Consider the following 17039-nt stretch of genomic DNA (forward strand, 5'->3'; position numbering starts at 1 on the left):
ACATATTTGTAAAAACTTATTTGCAATACAGTTTAGAACCCCCAGAATTTTTATTTTTATATTTTTAAATAAACACATAAATATACCAAATACGAAATATAAAGTGCAAATTCTTTAAATACTATTTAACAAATAGATGTCCTGGAAAACAACTAAAGTTAAAGCTCTTTTACAAAAAAAATTGAAAATATGAAAAATATAATTGAATATTAGTGCAATATGGTATAAAATTAAGCACGTCCTGAAAATAAATAAATAAATAAATAAAGATAAACAATCTAATGGGAGTCTTATAAGGTCTAACTAAAGTTTGGCTTTATATTCTGCTAAATATTTTATTTATAATAATAATCTTAAGAGCAGTCATTATTATCACTATCTTTTCTCCAAGTTTTTAAGATGAGAATATGTCTAGTAAAGTCAGTATAAATAAATAAATAGCAGTTTCTCATTGCAGGGTTTGCTACATCAAGAGACATTTATTTATTTATTCAAAAAAAAAAAAAAAAAAAAAAAACCCTGATGACTTAACAAAACAATGCATTTATTGTCTGTTAGGGCACACTATCAAACACAGGTCACAACGCATTTATAGAGCATGGAGGAAACAAACAAATGCATTTGTGGCTGTGATGTATCAACATTCACACTCAACGTTATTGCCACAAAATCAAATTATGACAAAATGATTCCTATGTATCCTGCTCTTTCCCCCAGAGCATCAGGGCACGGTTTGGTCGTCCACATCTTCAGCTGGAGATCCTGACTCACTCTTCTCTGCCGGAGCTTCTTTGCTAAGGCTCTTGAGGCATTTATCGAGTCTCTTGATGCACAGCGTTATATCATCTCTGGTTATTCCAATAGCAGAGGCTGCGTTAAGGTACGGACACGGATAGGCATCTGCGTGAGACATGAAGCCACGAAACGTGTGTCCGCTCACCGTCTGCTCCACACCCAGCGGGACGACCCTGCAACGCCATTAAACACCAGTTAACAAGCCATCTCAATCATTTCTGCCTGTTATGTAAAGTCTTGTGGAAAAAAAGTGTGCTTAATTGTATTGAATGTGCACTTGAAGTGTACTTCAAATCTTAAAAGCATATTTAAAAAAAACTACTTGCAGACAGTATAATATTAACAAAATAAAAGGCCACTTAAGTGACTTAAGGCATAAAAGTACACTTTTATTGTGTACTTAAAGTGCTCTATTTTTTAGCACTAATTTTGTACTTAATATATTAATATTTTGTCTTTAGTACATCTTAAGATAATCTTAAGGACATCTAAGTGTACTCAACTGTGCTATTTTGGGACACCATGTATATGAATTAAATGTGCTTTTAACATACTTCGTCTTTATTGAAAAAAATATTGTAGTAAACTTGAACCCATCTTTGTATGAACAATGGGTGAAACTGGTACCTTTTTTAAATACATGTTTAGTTCATATACAAGGTGTCTCAAAATAGCACAGTTGAGTACACTTAGATGTTCTTAAGATTATCTAAAGAAGTCCTAAAGAACCATTTTTAGTATATTAAGTACAAAATTAGTGAGCAAAAATAAAGCACTTTACACTATAGAAGTGTACTTCTTTTTCACTAGGGAGAGACATTTTCATGACAGCTGAACACACTTAAGTACACTTTTAAAAAGTGCACTTTGTAATAATGTTAAAAGTTTTACTTTAAAATACAGCAGATTTTTAATGAATGCTAAGATGTATTTTATTAGGGTATGTCATTTTGACAATGAAAACAATGTAGAGTCTAAATAGGACAAATAGAGTCTCAATAATACGCTGAAACAGATGACAGTGTTTTACTCTGCTCTTTCCAAATCCACTGCAGACACTTCGTTCAGTTTTAAAATCTCCTGTCATTTTTATTTTTTGCAGATAGAGTGCATATGCTGTGACAGACTAAAAGTAGATGGAGAGGATAATGCTACAGGATAAACCCTTCAGAATTAGAATGAAATCCATTTAAATACTTAAAGTGGACAGCAGAACGAAGGTTTCATCATTATTATAGCAGGTCACCTAGTGTCCAGCAGAAAATATTAAAGGAATAGTTGACCTAAAAATGAACATTTTATGAAAATCCAAGACGTAGATGTTTGTTTCTTCATCAGATTTGTAGAAATGTAGCATTGCATCACTTGTTCACCAATGAAGTTAATGGGTGCCGTCAGAATGAGAGTCCAAACAGATGATAAAAACATCACAATAACCCAGACCACTCCAGTCCATCAGTTAATGACTAGTGAATAGAAAAGCTGAAACAAATCCATCATTAAGATGTTTTTAATTTTAAACCTTTGTTTCTGACTTAAGTAAGAGTCCTCTATCCGTAATATTGCCTCCTCCAGTGAATTTTTTTTATTTTTTATAATAATCTTGTCTGAATCAGATAAGAAATATGCACGAATCGTTTAGGAGCAAGAACAGATCTTAACAAATATTTTGGTGGATGGACTTGCATTTTGGCTAGAAGCAAAAGTTTAAAGTTAAAACGTCTTGATGAATTTTTATTTTTTTAATAAACAACGCTTTTCCCTTCACAAAGCATTAACTGATGGACTAGAGTGCTGTGGATTATTGTGGTGTTTTTATCAGCTGTTTGGACTCTCATTCTGACGGCACCCATTCACTGCAGAGCATCCATTGCTGAGACACTGATACAATGCTACATTTCTCCAAATCTGATGAAGAAGCAAACTCATCTCCATATCGGATGATCTGAGGGTGAGCACATTTTCAGCAAATTTTTGGCTGAACCATTTCTTTAAGAGAAGAGAAAATATTGATTTTGGATGTAAAATATTAAATCAGTCATCTAGCATAAAGTACACCAGAAGTTACTGGTGTAAGCTGCCATTTATATTAAAGTATAACAAGCACACATCTGTTTTCTTTAACTCATTTTTCCATTGAAGTTAAATTAGAGGACAACTAATGCTGCAATAGTAAGAGGTGGCAGTGTGGAGAATAGCTCACCTGGCTCCAGACACCTGTCTGGTGAAGAGCATGGAGCCCAGCTGCGTGACTGCTGCGCTGCTGTGCGTCTGGAGACCGTTCAGAGACATCGCTGGAGAGACCAGGAAAAGTCATCAGAAAGCTTCTCATACACGTGTTTGAGTTTTAATCTAACCCCTGTGGGTGCTATGAACACTTTGAAGGGAACAGAATGGAAGAGACAATATTATAAAATATTACAAAGCATTAAATATTAGGCATTTATAATCATGTAACTAAAATCTCTGGAGCTGCAAAAAATGACATCATGACGATGCTGCCCTTATGTTTTCAGAAACTTAACTGCATGTTAATTGAAATTAAACAAAAATGTATTCTGGTTTAAATTTGTATTAAATCCAATTAGCTGAACTTAAGAGAACCTTCTGACCCACTTAAGTAGGACTTAAGTACATCTTTATATGTAATTTCATAATTATTTATATTGATTTCGATGTGCTGACAAGCATTTATGGAAACTAAAATATATTTTAATGTCATTTCTATTGAAACTTGTATGTCATATTTGTAATTACACATTTGTTGCAATTTAGAACATTTAAAATATATTAACTTAAAATGTAATACTAAATGACACACTACTGTTCAAATTATAATCAAGTACTTAAAATATGCTTTAGTGTGTTAGTCAACATGTCAAAATAAGTGTACTTCTTTAAAACATGACAAAAGATTATTAAAACAATGATTTAAAATGCATCAGTGTACTTAAGTGTGTTAAGAAAGTGTCTCTCTTTAAGTCACTTAAGTGGCCTTTCATTTCATTAATAATATATTATCTGGAAGTAATTTGTAAAATATGTGCTTTCAAGTTTTGAAGCACGCTACATGTGCACATTAAACACATTTAAGTGCACTTCTTTTTCACAAGGATGCTCATAGTCCCAAGTGGGACACTTTTCACACTGAAAAAGAAAAGAAAAAAAACAACAACCTTTCATATAGAACAAAATGCATTTTTATCGTTACTTGAAAATAAAAACATTCAAAATATTCAATCAAAATACATGACCATGTTTGAACGGTCGTCAATAGAGAAAGATGTTCTGCGTAGCCAGATGGTGCAGTTATGGGACTAACAATTTACTCATGAAATCCTCATTTACTGAACTCTTTCTCACATGACATGGCAGTACACATGATGTATGACTCCTCACCCAGTGATATTGGATTGTGTGGCGTATGCATCAGTCTCTCCCCGTGTCTCTCGGCTAGAGCGCTCAGCTCCTGTGCCAGGTGGCCATACAGCTCCTGCAGACCGTTCACAACTACAGTTATAAATAGCTCTCCACACTCCACTCTACACAGCTTCTTTCTGTCGCACATTCTGTTTTCTGCTAATGTGGCATTTCTGTGTGTGCTGTCCTACAGTAAACCCAGCACCTGCTTCCCTTTCCAGCCACCCTACCCTTCTCCTCTCCAGACGCAGATGCAATCTGCAGCCTGCTTTCTCATCTGAAGCATTAATGTAATTGCATCACAGAATCAGCTGTGTTAGCAGAGCTGCATCCAGCATTGAGATCAATTACAGATTAACAGTAGGGGGCCCTCAGGTTATGGGCCCCTATTATGATGCTGTTAGTAAGACATCTGAGATCCACAGTATGGAAATTATTAGGTCTACAAAAAAAACATGTTCAACATAGTTAAACATAATGTCCACAGTATGAAAACACCTGCTGTCCATGACAGTTCATAATATCCAGAAGCTCTCATTATGCAAATGAAATTCATCCTAGCATCCAAACAGTAACACCATAGCAACTACCTACAATTCTCTTGAATTGTGGCAACAAATTTACCAAAAAAGTAGAAAATAAAGTAAAAATAACGTTTACACAGTGTAAAATCCAAAAATCCTAAAATTAAGTTTGCTTAATTGTATTAAATGTGCACTTGTAGTGTACATCAAATCTTAAAAGTAGTTATATAAAACGTGCAGATGTAATGTTGATGAAATAAATGGCCACTTAAGTGTAGTTAAAAAGCGATACTTTCATAACTTAAAGGGTTAGTTCCCCCCAAAATCTAAATTATGTCATTAATAACTCACCCTCATGTCGTTCCATGAGGGTGAGCAACAGAGATGGACAGCAGCTTGTAAGTGTTTTGTCTCATTCTCCCATTACACTACTGTGTGATCGTCATTGCTAGGAAAGTTTTTAGTTTAAATTGTGTGCGTCTTACCCTGGTAAATACGTGCTGAAAGTGGTGCTTGGTTTTGCGTTTGGCTATCACGGGACTGCCCAGTTTCGATCTGCTAAATAGTGAGGCGTGGCCAGCTGACTTCAATCACAGGTATTCAGGCAAATACAAAAGCGGTTGGTTTCACAGCGGCAGCCCTTGTGTGAAGACCGATGAGTGTAAAGACCATCGACCTGCGCGACTACACCGTTCAAGAACACCGACAGGGCACGAGTATTGCTTTTTTCCCCCCTTTCTTTACTTTTTGTATAGCTTGTTCTCAAATATTTCTTACACTTGTAGTCACTATGTGCTTTCAGATCTCTCCTATCACTACTAACACGCTAGAGAGAACGCTACGTACAAACCTACGGCCTGTCCCTCTGACCTCTACTACTACGCTCTCTATTCCAGTTGGTCTCGGGAACTGCCAGTCTGCAGTTAACAAAGCAGACTTCATTTCTTCTATTGCTACTCATTCCGGTCTCAACCTCATGGCACTGACTGAGACTTGGATCAAACCTGAAGACTCTGCCACTCCCGCAGCCCTCTCCACTAATTTCACTTGTTCCCACACTCCTCGTACCACTGGGAGGGGTGGAGGTACTGGTCTCCTTATATCAAAAGAATGGAAATTTGATCTTCAGCCATCACCTAACGGTAATGGTTCATTTGAATCACATGCCATTACTGTAACCCACCCTGTTAAAATCCAATTTGTGGTCATTTATCGTCCCCCAGGTCAATTGGGAAACTTCTTGGAGGAGTTGGATGTGCTGCTATCAAACTTTCCTGAAGATGGTACTCCTCTGGTACTGCTTGGTGACTTCAACATCCACCTAGATAAACCCCAGGCTGCGGACTTCAAAACTCTGCTCACCTCATTTGACCTCAAGCAAGTGTCTACTACAGCAACTCACAAATCAGGCAACCAACTGGACCTCATCTACACTCGCTGTTGCTCTGTGGACAACTCTTCAGTTGCTCCACTCCACACCTCAGACTCCTTCCTCATTACTGATAACCTAGCACTTACCCCTGAAGCGGCACACACTCCAACGCAGGTCACCTTTCGACAGAACCTACGCTCACTCTCTCAATCTGGCCTATCTTCTGTGGTTTCATCTTCGCTTCCTGCACTCTCTCAGTTTTCAGCTCTGGACACGAACAGCGCTACAGACATTCTTTGCTCTACTTTAACATCTTGCTTGGACAACTTTTGCCCACTGTTGTCTAGACCAGCACGCACCGCCTCATCTGCCACTGGCTGTCCAAGGTTCTCCGTGAACATCGCTCTAAACTCAGGGCTGCAGAGAGGAAATGGCAGAAATCAAGAAACTCTACCGACCTCAGTGTGTATCAGTCTCTCCTCTCTTCCTTCTCTGCAAATGTCTTCATGGCTAAAATATCCTACTACCACAACAAAATTAACAGCTGTTGTGACACTCGGACACTCTTCAAGACTTTCTCTTCTCTTCTTAATCCGCCTCCAACACCTCCTTCATTGACTCTTAAAGCATACGACTTTGCAGTTTTCTTCATTAATAAGACAAGGATCATCAGTCACCAGTTCTCCACACTGCAGACTAAGGACAACTTCACAATGACCAACACACACTCTTTCTCCTCCTTCTCCCCACTCTCAGAGATGGACATTTCCAAACTTCTCCTGTGCAATCATACTACTACTTGTCCACTTGATCCGATCCCCACTCACCTCCTTCAAGTGATCTCTTCTTCAGTCATACCTTCGCTTACTCGCGTTATCAACTCCTCTCTTCACTCTGGAACATTTCCCTCAGCATTCAAGCAGACTCGGGTAAGCCCACTGCTCAAGAAACCATCTCTAAATCCAGCGCTTCTTGAAAACTACAGACCGGTATCCCTTCTTCCATTCATTGCAAAGACACTTGAGCGGGCTGTGTTCAACCAGCTTTCTATGTTTCTTGTACAGAACAACCTCCTGGACAGCAACCAATCTGTCTTCAAAAGTGGCCGCTCAACTGAGACTGCTCTGCTCTCGGTTACTGAAGCCCTGCGACTAGCAAAAGCAGCTTCAAAATCCTCAGTACTCATCTCACTGGACCTGTCTGCTGCTTTTGACACTGTTAATCACCAGATTCTCCTGTCCACCCTCAGAAAGATGGGCATCTCTGGAACCGCACTCCTGTGGGTTAAGTCCTACCTCTCTGACAGATCCTTCAGTGTGTCTTGGAGGGGTGATGTTTCTAAGTCACAACACCTTGCTACTGGGGTTCCTCAAGGCTCAGTACTTGGACCACTTATGTTCTCCATCTACACGACATCATTAGGATCTGTCATTCAGAAGCATGGCTTTTCTTATCACTGCTATGATGATGACACCCAACTCTACTTCTCATTCCAGCCAGATGACCCGATGGTAGCTGCTCGCATTTCAACCTGTATGAGTGACATTTCTAGCTGGATGAATGACCATCACCTTCAGCTTAACCTTAGGAAGACAGAACTCCTGGTGATTCCAGCTAACCCATTGCTTCATCACAACTTCTCTATACAGCTGGGCTCGTCAACCATAACTCCTTCGAGGACAGCCAGAAACCTAGGAGTTGTGATGGATCATCAGTTAAGCTTCACAGACCACATTGCTACAACGACCCAGTCCTGCAGATTTGCCTTATACAACATTAGGAAGATTAGACCCTTCCTGTCAGAGCAAGCCACCCAACTTCTTGTCCAAGCTCTTGTTCTCTCCAGACTGGACTATTCTAATGCTCTCCTGGCTCTTCCTGCATGTACTGTCAAGTCTCTGCAATTGATCCAGAATGCAGCAGCAAGGGTTGTCTTCAATAAGCCAAAAAAAGCTCACGTTACTCCTCTCCTCATCAGGTTACACTGGCTACCAGTAGCCGCTCGCAACAAATTCAAGATACTGATGCTTGCCTACAAGACGACCACTGGCACGGCACCAACATACCTAAACTCACTGGTTAAATCTTATGTGCCCTCCAGAAGTTTGCGCTCTGCAAGTGAACAACGCCTTGTGGTGCCATCCCAAAGAAGTTCAAAATCACTCTCACAGATCTTTTCCTGGACTGTGCCCAGCTGGTGGAATGACCTCCCAATCTCAATTCGTACAACTGAGTCTTTACTCATTTTCAAGAAACATCTAAAGACTCATCTTTTTCGCCAGCACTTAACCAACTAATACTAGCACTTTTTCTTGTCTTTTCATTTATAAAAAAAATAAAATAAAAAATAAAAAATGTAAACCTGGCTATGCGTTCTGTACTAGACTTGTCATGGCACTTGTATACTGTTGTTGTTCTCTTGTTGACCTGACTGCTTCTATTGTTCTCATTTGGAAGTCGCTTTGGATAAAACTGTCTGCTAAATGATTAAATGTAAATGTAAGGTTATAATCCAGTAATTCATTCTCCTTTGGCAAAAACATATTAGAAACTGAATCTGACCACAGAGAACATCTTATCTAGTCAACAAAGAATGTAAATTATTAACAATCTGGATGCATTAGAGGTAAATCAATAAGCTTTAAAAGTTTAATATCACATGATGGGTAATGGCGTTTCCCTGCATGTACTGGAGTCTCATTAGGATAATGTGCCCACCTGCCTTTATATACCTCCAAGGGGCCACAGAATGACTTACTAATATATATATATATTAGGGCCGGGACTCGATTAAATTTTTTTTATCTAATTAATTAGAGGCTTTGTAATTAATTAATCGCATTTTAATCGCATATAAATATTTGACCTGAGAACAGTGAGAAGTAATTTTTTTTTCACATGGATTTATAGTATACCATTGAATAATGACTGAATACATAAGCTTAAGCAACAAAATATTGTTTATTTTTGTTCAACCAAGTCTAGCAGACCAATGCAATTTTTGCCATGAAGTGTAGCAATAGCATATTTAGAAACAATTTAGAAATAGTACATTTCAGAAATTCAGGAAGCTTATAGGTGCTGGAACCTTCTGTAAAGTGTTTTTTAAGTAAAACACAATACTGTCAATTACATTCAGAACATTGGAAACACTGACTATTAGAAAACATCTCTCTGTTGCTTCAGAGGCCATAACATACTAAGTCCAACTCTCAATAACCTTGGCCAAAACAATAAAGAGTTCAACATAAACTGTTGCACCAACAAAATAATACATAGTTCAACATAAAGTGTAAAGTCCACGCTAGCTGCTACATGTTTTGCGTTGAGGTGATACTTGAGGCTCGATGTGCTGCGCCTGCGGTGATATGCGAACGCTAGTTGGTGCTCCAGTATAATCGGTCCGCCGAAAATCTCATCCAGTGAGAAACGTTCCGCGGTGCAAAAATACGTTATTAACAATGCAGGAATTTTTTTTCTGTAATTAATTAATCTTAGTTAACGCGTTATTTTTTGTGTAATTAATTAATCTCAATTAACGCGTTAAAGTCCCGGCCCTAATATATATATATATATATATATATATATATATATATATATATATAGTGGTTGAAATTTCTGGAATCACAATCTGAATTGTGGATAAAAGACTATGGAAATAAGCAGCTTTGCCATAATTACACTGGAAATACCAGATGAAATAGCACTAAAATCTAAAATTACTAACTGAAATAAACAAAAATAAATAAATAACTTTAAATAACTAATTACAAAATTATTACAAATGTAACTAAAATGAAAAAATACTGAAAGTATAAAAATAAAAAGCCAATTCAAAACACTGATAAGAACTACAAAAATGTATAAATAATCCTAAATTAACAATAATACCATACAGCCATAATTTGAAGTAATGAAAAATGTTTCACCTTTCTCTCAGCCAAGAGTTTCTTGTAGCCGTTGGCTCCCAGTGTGAGCAGCGTAATGAGGACGTCAAGAGACGGAGACGCAGAAGCTCGACCTGCACAAGAGCACATCATCTCAACCCCTTTAAAATCAACAGCGTACAATAGCACGGCTTCAGTAACCTGTAATGCATTAAAGAAACACTTGTCACTTCAACACCTTAATGCAGGTCATGCTTTTTTTGCACATAGATTTGCATTTTATTTGTTTACACAAAACAGTATAGAACATTATCAGGCATAACATGAAAATAATTATCAGCTTATTGCTGAAGGTATTCATTTTAATAATGTTGCATGCTTGAAAGGGATGCATCTACTCGGATTTGATAACCTATCATGAGGCATTTTGAAAAGGTGTAGCAGAGCTGAAGTAACAATGGACCAAATTCTAAGTGCACCCCCTGTCTAACCGTCTCTAGCGCACTCAGAGAATCAATATTAGCAGGAGTGTTTGGGGTTTCCTCTGCAGTGCAGAAAAAGGTGGGAGGGTTACAGTGTGCAGGACAAAAACACTCCTAAACTCTTCCCAGATCTCTAGAGACAGCTTATGCAAGAGGAAATATTACTGACTGAAAAATGCACAGAGCAGAAAATATTCAGCATGTTTAAATCTCAGAGACCAAAGCAGTGATGTTCATGATTTAGCCTGGTATTTCTTCAACCTTTAACATGTCTTTAGGTAGTTATTAGTTATAAAAACAATTTAGTTTCATATAAAGTTTGGAAAAACGTCAAAATTGCATTCAGGCTTGCAAATTTTTATCACTATTTTTTGATACAGTAAGCAAAAGTATTGGATTCTAAACACGATTCAGCACAAATAATAATAATAATAATAATTATTATTATTTTTATTTATATATATAAACATATTTATTCAACCAGTAGGTATGCAAGGGAAAAAAGGCAAGAACAATTAAGATATTTCACTAATTAACCATTTAATTAATGTAATAACCATTGATATTAAATCATATTTAAAATGTAAATAAAGTGTAATAATACAATTTAATTAAACTAATATTTTTATATCAATGAGACAATCATGAGAAAAAAGCTCACAAAACAGCTAAAAAAATAAAAAATAAATATTCAATAAATAATAATTATTGTACCATTTATTGAATCTCCTTTGTGTGAAAACAACAGGAAAAAGTTCGACTCCTAATGCCCAGCATTGCATTTTTTATTTTAAAAAATGGTCTCAAATTTGCAAGTAAGCCTTCAATACATTTTTTTCAAAATAGTCAAATACTAACGGTGTAAAAAATAAATTCCTTCTTAAAAATTATAAGAAGCCCTGGCTTGATGCCATTTTGTGACTTCAGTGAGATGTGGCAGTTAATAATTAGTACATTTCAGAGTGTCACCTACTGTTAAAAGTAGTTTTTACCCATATGTTAGGTATTATTTAATTCGAGTGTTTTATTATTGTATTTCAAATACAAATAAATGCATACAGATTCCAGAAATCAGGGTTGTATAGAGCTCTCATCTAGAACACATTTACTGTTTAATGAGAAGAAGCATACCTGGGTACATCTTACTGATCTCCGTAATGAAGCTCTCATCGAAGCCTGCGATGATGGCACCTCCGACCGGGACCATGAAGTTTTTATCAAGACTTTGGACAAAGGCATCGATTCTCCCAACGCGAGCCCCCTAAAAACACTTCATAAGCCAATTCGGTTCCACTGAAATGAGTAAATTTTGCAGTAAATCAACCCCAGAAAGCTGAAATGTTACCTGCTGTATAAGGTGCATACATTTGGATGACTGTATTCCATAGGCGTTATTGACTATATGAGGAATATCATGCTTTGCACACAGAACAGCAAGCTCCTCGAGCCTGGAAACAGACAATGAAATAAACAGACTTTAACTCAACTAAATTATTAAATAAATAAATAAACACATTTATAAAATTCAGACATTTTTTGTCTAAAGCATCTATTAGCGTTTCTTGAAAAAATTTTTTTTATAAATGATTAAATTTACAAAATTCAGGCATTTTTGTCTAAGGCCTCCATTAGTGTTTGTCAAAAAAATAAATAATAAATGAATAAATAAATATACACCATTCAGACATTTTTGTCTAAAGCCTCCATTAGTGTGTCAAAAATAATAATAATAATAATAAATTAATAAATTAATAAATAAAACACAATTCAGGTATTTTTGTCTAAGGCCTCTATTAGTGTTTCTCAAAAAAAATAAATAAATAAATAAATAAATAAATATAAATATACAAAATTCCGTCATTTTTGTTTAAGGCCTCCATTAGTGAATCAAACAATAAATTAAAAAAAAAAAAAAAAAAAAGGGAGAAATAAATATAATATGTGAGCAAATAATGACAGAACTTTCTTTTTGGGAACTATTCTTTTATACTACACCTATACATGCTTACAGAAACGTATGGCCAAATATTTATAGCATATATAAAGAACATATTTTTTCTGGTTTTGTTTTTTTGGTTTTGACCTGCCTGTCAGGGACACGTGGAGCGAAACAGGAAGTGGTGGAATGGACACACAGGATGTTCTCGGCTCCCAGCTCCAGGATCTTCCTCTCCACTTCCTCCAGGTTTGTCCTGAGCTCATCTCCTTCCAGAACATTCTCGATCACCACCGGCTCAAAGCCTCGCAGAGATGAAAATCATGCCAGATTCTCTATTAAACTTCTTTTCTTCACTCACATGAATCAAGCTCCATAAAAGGAAAACTACAACATATTCCTGTTCTTACTAGCAGTAAAAAAACGCATTCTAGTGCATTGACAAAGCAGCATCAAGTAATACTGGAGTAACAGTAGGTTGAAGTGGACTGTGTTGAAATCTCACCAGCGGTCAGCATGGATTTGAAGCAGGACTTCTGGTCGATGCGAGGCCAGAGAATATACCGCGCTCCTGGCCTCCTGTGTCTCAGTGTGAGGAAACACAGCGTGAGGCTCATTCCTGTGGCCATAGGGGCCACGAAACACGAGGACACGCTCCTCACACCTGAGGAAACACGCACAGACAGGCACATTATCACGAGCTGGAAAGAAAACTAAAACCATAGATGTGACCCTAGTCTTGAGTCGCTGCGGTATATTTGTAGAAATAGCCAAAAATGCATTGTATGGGTCAAAATTATAGATTTATGATAGGATATTAAGTAAAGATCATGTTCCATGAAGATATTAAGTAAATTTCCTGCTGTAAATACATGAAAATGTAATATTTAATTAGTAATATGCATTGCTAAGAACTTATTTGGACATCTTTAAAGGTGATTTTTTTTTCAGTATCTTAGTGAAATATTGTCCAATCCTAATAAACCATAACATCAATGGAAAGATTATTTATTCAGCTTTCATGTTGTCTATAAATCTCAATTTCAAAAAATGGACACTTAAGAGTGGTTTTGTGGTCTGAGGTTACAAAAAATGTAAATGTAAAAACATTATTTAAAATACGTACACAATAATAAAAATATCTAAATCTATTAGAATTATTACATAATTATTTTAATTTTATTATTAAAAATAATACAAAAATAAATCAAAATGAATAAACACTACATAGAAAAAGAAAATAAAAAAATACAAATACAGAAACGCACCACAAAATTACTAAAAGATTTTAAATTAAAACATATAATAGAAAAGTAAAACGTATTTATTAATGAAAACTATAATAGCATTGAGAAATTTAAATCCAATAACATTATTAAAAATACTTATACAATAACAATAAAAAACTATTAAAATTATTTGATAATTATTTTTACAACGAATAAGTATTAAAAATAACACACTAAATAAATTAAAATAAATAAAAATGAATAAACACTACATAGAAAAAGAAAATACATAAACACAAAATTACTAAAGCTTTCAAATTAAAATGAAAACAGAAAAATTAATTAAATTATTAATAAAAACTATAATGATCCTAAAACATCACTGGATTGTAAGAGAAGAATTGCTTTGTGCTTGTTAGTTCTTCATTGATATTTCCCAGCGGCGAGCGAGTCGGTTCATGAATCATAACAGACAGTACCTGTGAATCGGAGCACGTCCAGCACGACTGAATTAGTGATTTTGTTCAGGAGACTTGAGCCGGCAGCTTTGGGCTGAACAGCAGCGATGTCCCCCGAGCGGCCGATGCCATGGATCAGTCTGAGAGGAACAACACCACAGCCTTTTATTACAAGACAGCTTAGTCTAGACAATCTGTTGATGTTTTTCATGTGCGTCCCACCTGTAATGTCTCCGGGCCACCAGAGCGGAGGCGACCCGGCCCTCTCGCTCGCCCACACCACAGTTCCCCAAGAAGTTATTACTGTCCATGACGGCCAGCTCGTTCAGAAAGAGCTCCACGGTGCTCTCGCTCCAGCCCTCTTCTGGACATTTGCCCTGTAAGAGACCCCAAACCTGATCAGAAGTGCACTTTATGTGGCTGGCACCATAAAGACAAGAATAAAAAAAATAACATTTTAAAATTGCAAATATTTACATTTTTGGGAGTCATGTTAGACGACATTCTACCACCTGATCTTAACTTTTACTGCCACAAAAAGGACAAATTTTCTAATATTTTAAGAGATTTGTTGACAATCTTTTAGGAAAATGTTCTTAATTTGTACTGAATTTAGTGTACTTTAAATCTTAAAAGAATAATTTTAAAACACTGTACTTGTAGGTAATATAATATTAACACTTTATTTAACACTTGTTACACACGTTACAGTACATGTACTTACTATTATAAACACAATTAATTATGCATAATTACATGCAAGTAACCCTAAATCAAACCATAATCCTCCTAACCATACAGTAAGTGCATGTAGTTAATATTACGGAATACTTATATGTTTAATTACACTGTAATAAAAACACCTTAAAATAAAGTGTGACTTATAAATTAAATAAAAGGCCACTTAAGTGACTTAAAGAATTTCTTAACACACTTAAGTGGATTTAAAAAGTCCACTTGTAGAAATGTTTTGGGAGTCATGTTAGATGAAATTCTACCACCTGATATTAACTTTTCTTACAAAAAGGTCAACTTGTCTAATATGTTAAGAGATTTATTGAAAGTGTGCTTAATTTGTACTGAATTTAGTGTACTTCAACCCTTAAAAGAATCATTTTAAAACACTGTACTTGCAGATAATATAACATTAATGAGTAACACTTTATTTTAAGGTGTCCTTGTTACATTACATGTACTTACTATTATAATAATTATAATTAAAAGCAAGTAGCCCTGAGCCAAACTATAATCCTAACCATACAGTAAGTACATTAAGTTAAGTAATATTACTCAATACGTATACAGTATGTATAATTACACTGTAACAAGGACACCTTAAAATAAAGTGTAACCAAAAAAAGAAACAAAAGGCCACTTAAGTGGCTTAAAGAGAGTTTCTTAAGAAACTTAAGTGCACTTAAAAACTCCACTTTTAGAAACGTTTTACATTTTAAATGATTGTTTTAATTATCATTTTTGTCATGTTTTAAAGTTCACTTAAGTACAATATGTGTTGACTAATATACTAAACCATACATAAAGCCCTTGATTATAATTGTAACTATAGTAATAGGATAATATTAGTTTGTTTAATATTACATTACAGTTAATACATTTTAAATGGGTCACACTTTATTTTAAGGTGTCCTTGTTACATGTAATTAATATTATAATACCAATTAATTATGCATAATTACATCCAAGTAACCCTAAACCAAACCATAATCCTAGCCAATTAGTAGAAATTTCACATTAAAATAAAGTGTAACCTATAAATGAAATAAAAGGCTACTTAAGTGACTTAAAGAGAGTTTCTTAACACACTTAAGTGTATTTAAAAAATCCACTTGTAGAAATGTCACATTAAAAATGTTGAGAGTCAAGTTAGACGACATTCGATCACATGATCTTAAATTTTCTTGTTTCAAAAATGACAAATTTTCTATATTTTAAGATTTATTGATGTTCCTTTGGGAAAGTGTGCTTTATTTGTACTGAATGTAATGTACTTAAAATCTTAAAATAATAATTTCAAAACACTGTACTTGCAGATAATATTATATTAATAAAATAAAAGGCCACTTGAGTGTCTTAGAGAGTTTCTTAACACACTTAAGTGCATTTACAAAGTCCACTTGTAGAAATGTCACATTAAAAGTTTTACATTTTAAGCTAATGTTTTAATAATCTTTGGTCATGTTCTACAGTACACTTATCTTGATGTGTTGGCTAACATGCTAAAGCACATGTAAAGCACTTGATTATAATTCTAACTGTTTTGTTCAATATTCCATGAAATGTTAAACATTTTAAATGTACTAAATTGCAACGTCATCATTACAAATGCGTAATTACAATATATTTACAAACATAACATAAGGGTTTCAATAGAAATGAAATTAAAGTACATTTATGGTAGTCAGTGCATTCAGCAGCACTCAAAGAAGTTATTATGAAACATAAACATATATTAAATTCCTACTTAAGTAGGTGTAAAAAGCACCCTTACATTCAGCTATTTGCATTCAATATAAATAAACAGAAATGAAACGTGCGGTTTAGAATGTTTTTGATAATAAATCCAGACATTAAAAGAGCTTGATGGACACTCGTGTCAGTCAAAGCGCGGTCACCTGCTGTAAAAGCACTCGGATGAGCTGCTCGTGCCCGCGACGAGCCTGCAGGCCCTGGCGCACGTACGAGGACGAGACCAGCTTCTCGCTCAGGCTGAAGTTCTCGCTGTTCATGTCGCTGCAGGGGTTTGCTGATGAATGATGTGTCTGTCTGGATCCTCACTGAAGCGCTTGTGTGACTCTCAGGTTAAACATTTTCTAACAGGCTATCCCTGAGTCAGCATGAGTTTCAAATCGATCAACTTCTACATGTACTGTTTACTTCCGGGTCGAAACTCCGCCTCTTGTTTGCGGCTCTATTTC

General features: G+C 35.5%; 1 protein-coding gene across 1 annotated transcript; it reads right to left on the reverse strand.

Moving 5' to 3' along the window:
• Positions 1-523: 523 nt before the first annotated feature.
• Positions 524-17017, reverse strand: LOC113051710 (O-phosphoseryl-tRNA(Sec) selenium transferase). Its single transcript, XM_026215679.1, has 11 exons — positions 16737-17017; positions 14326-14480; positions 14125-14243; positions 12922-13080; positions 12568-12721; positions 11826-11928; positions 11612-11741; positions 10041-10132; positions 4195-4288; positions 2999-3089; positions 524-968 (listed from the first exon to the last, which is right to left on the reverse strand). Exons 1-11 carry the CDS (start codon positions 16848-16850, stop codon positions 722-724), a joined length of 1458 nt encoding a protein of 485 aa, XP_026071464.1. The 5' UTR covers positions 16851-17017; the 3' UTR covers positions 524-721.
• Positions 17018-17039: the final 22 nt, after the last annotated feature.

The sequence above is a fragment of the Carassius auratus genome, chromosome 32 (assembly GCF_003368295.1).
Source record: "Carassius auratus strain Wakin chromosome 32, ASM336829v1, whole genome shotgun sequence".
NCBI lineage: Eukaryota > Metazoa > Chordata > Actinopteri > Cypriniformes > Cyprinidae > Carassius > Carassius auratus.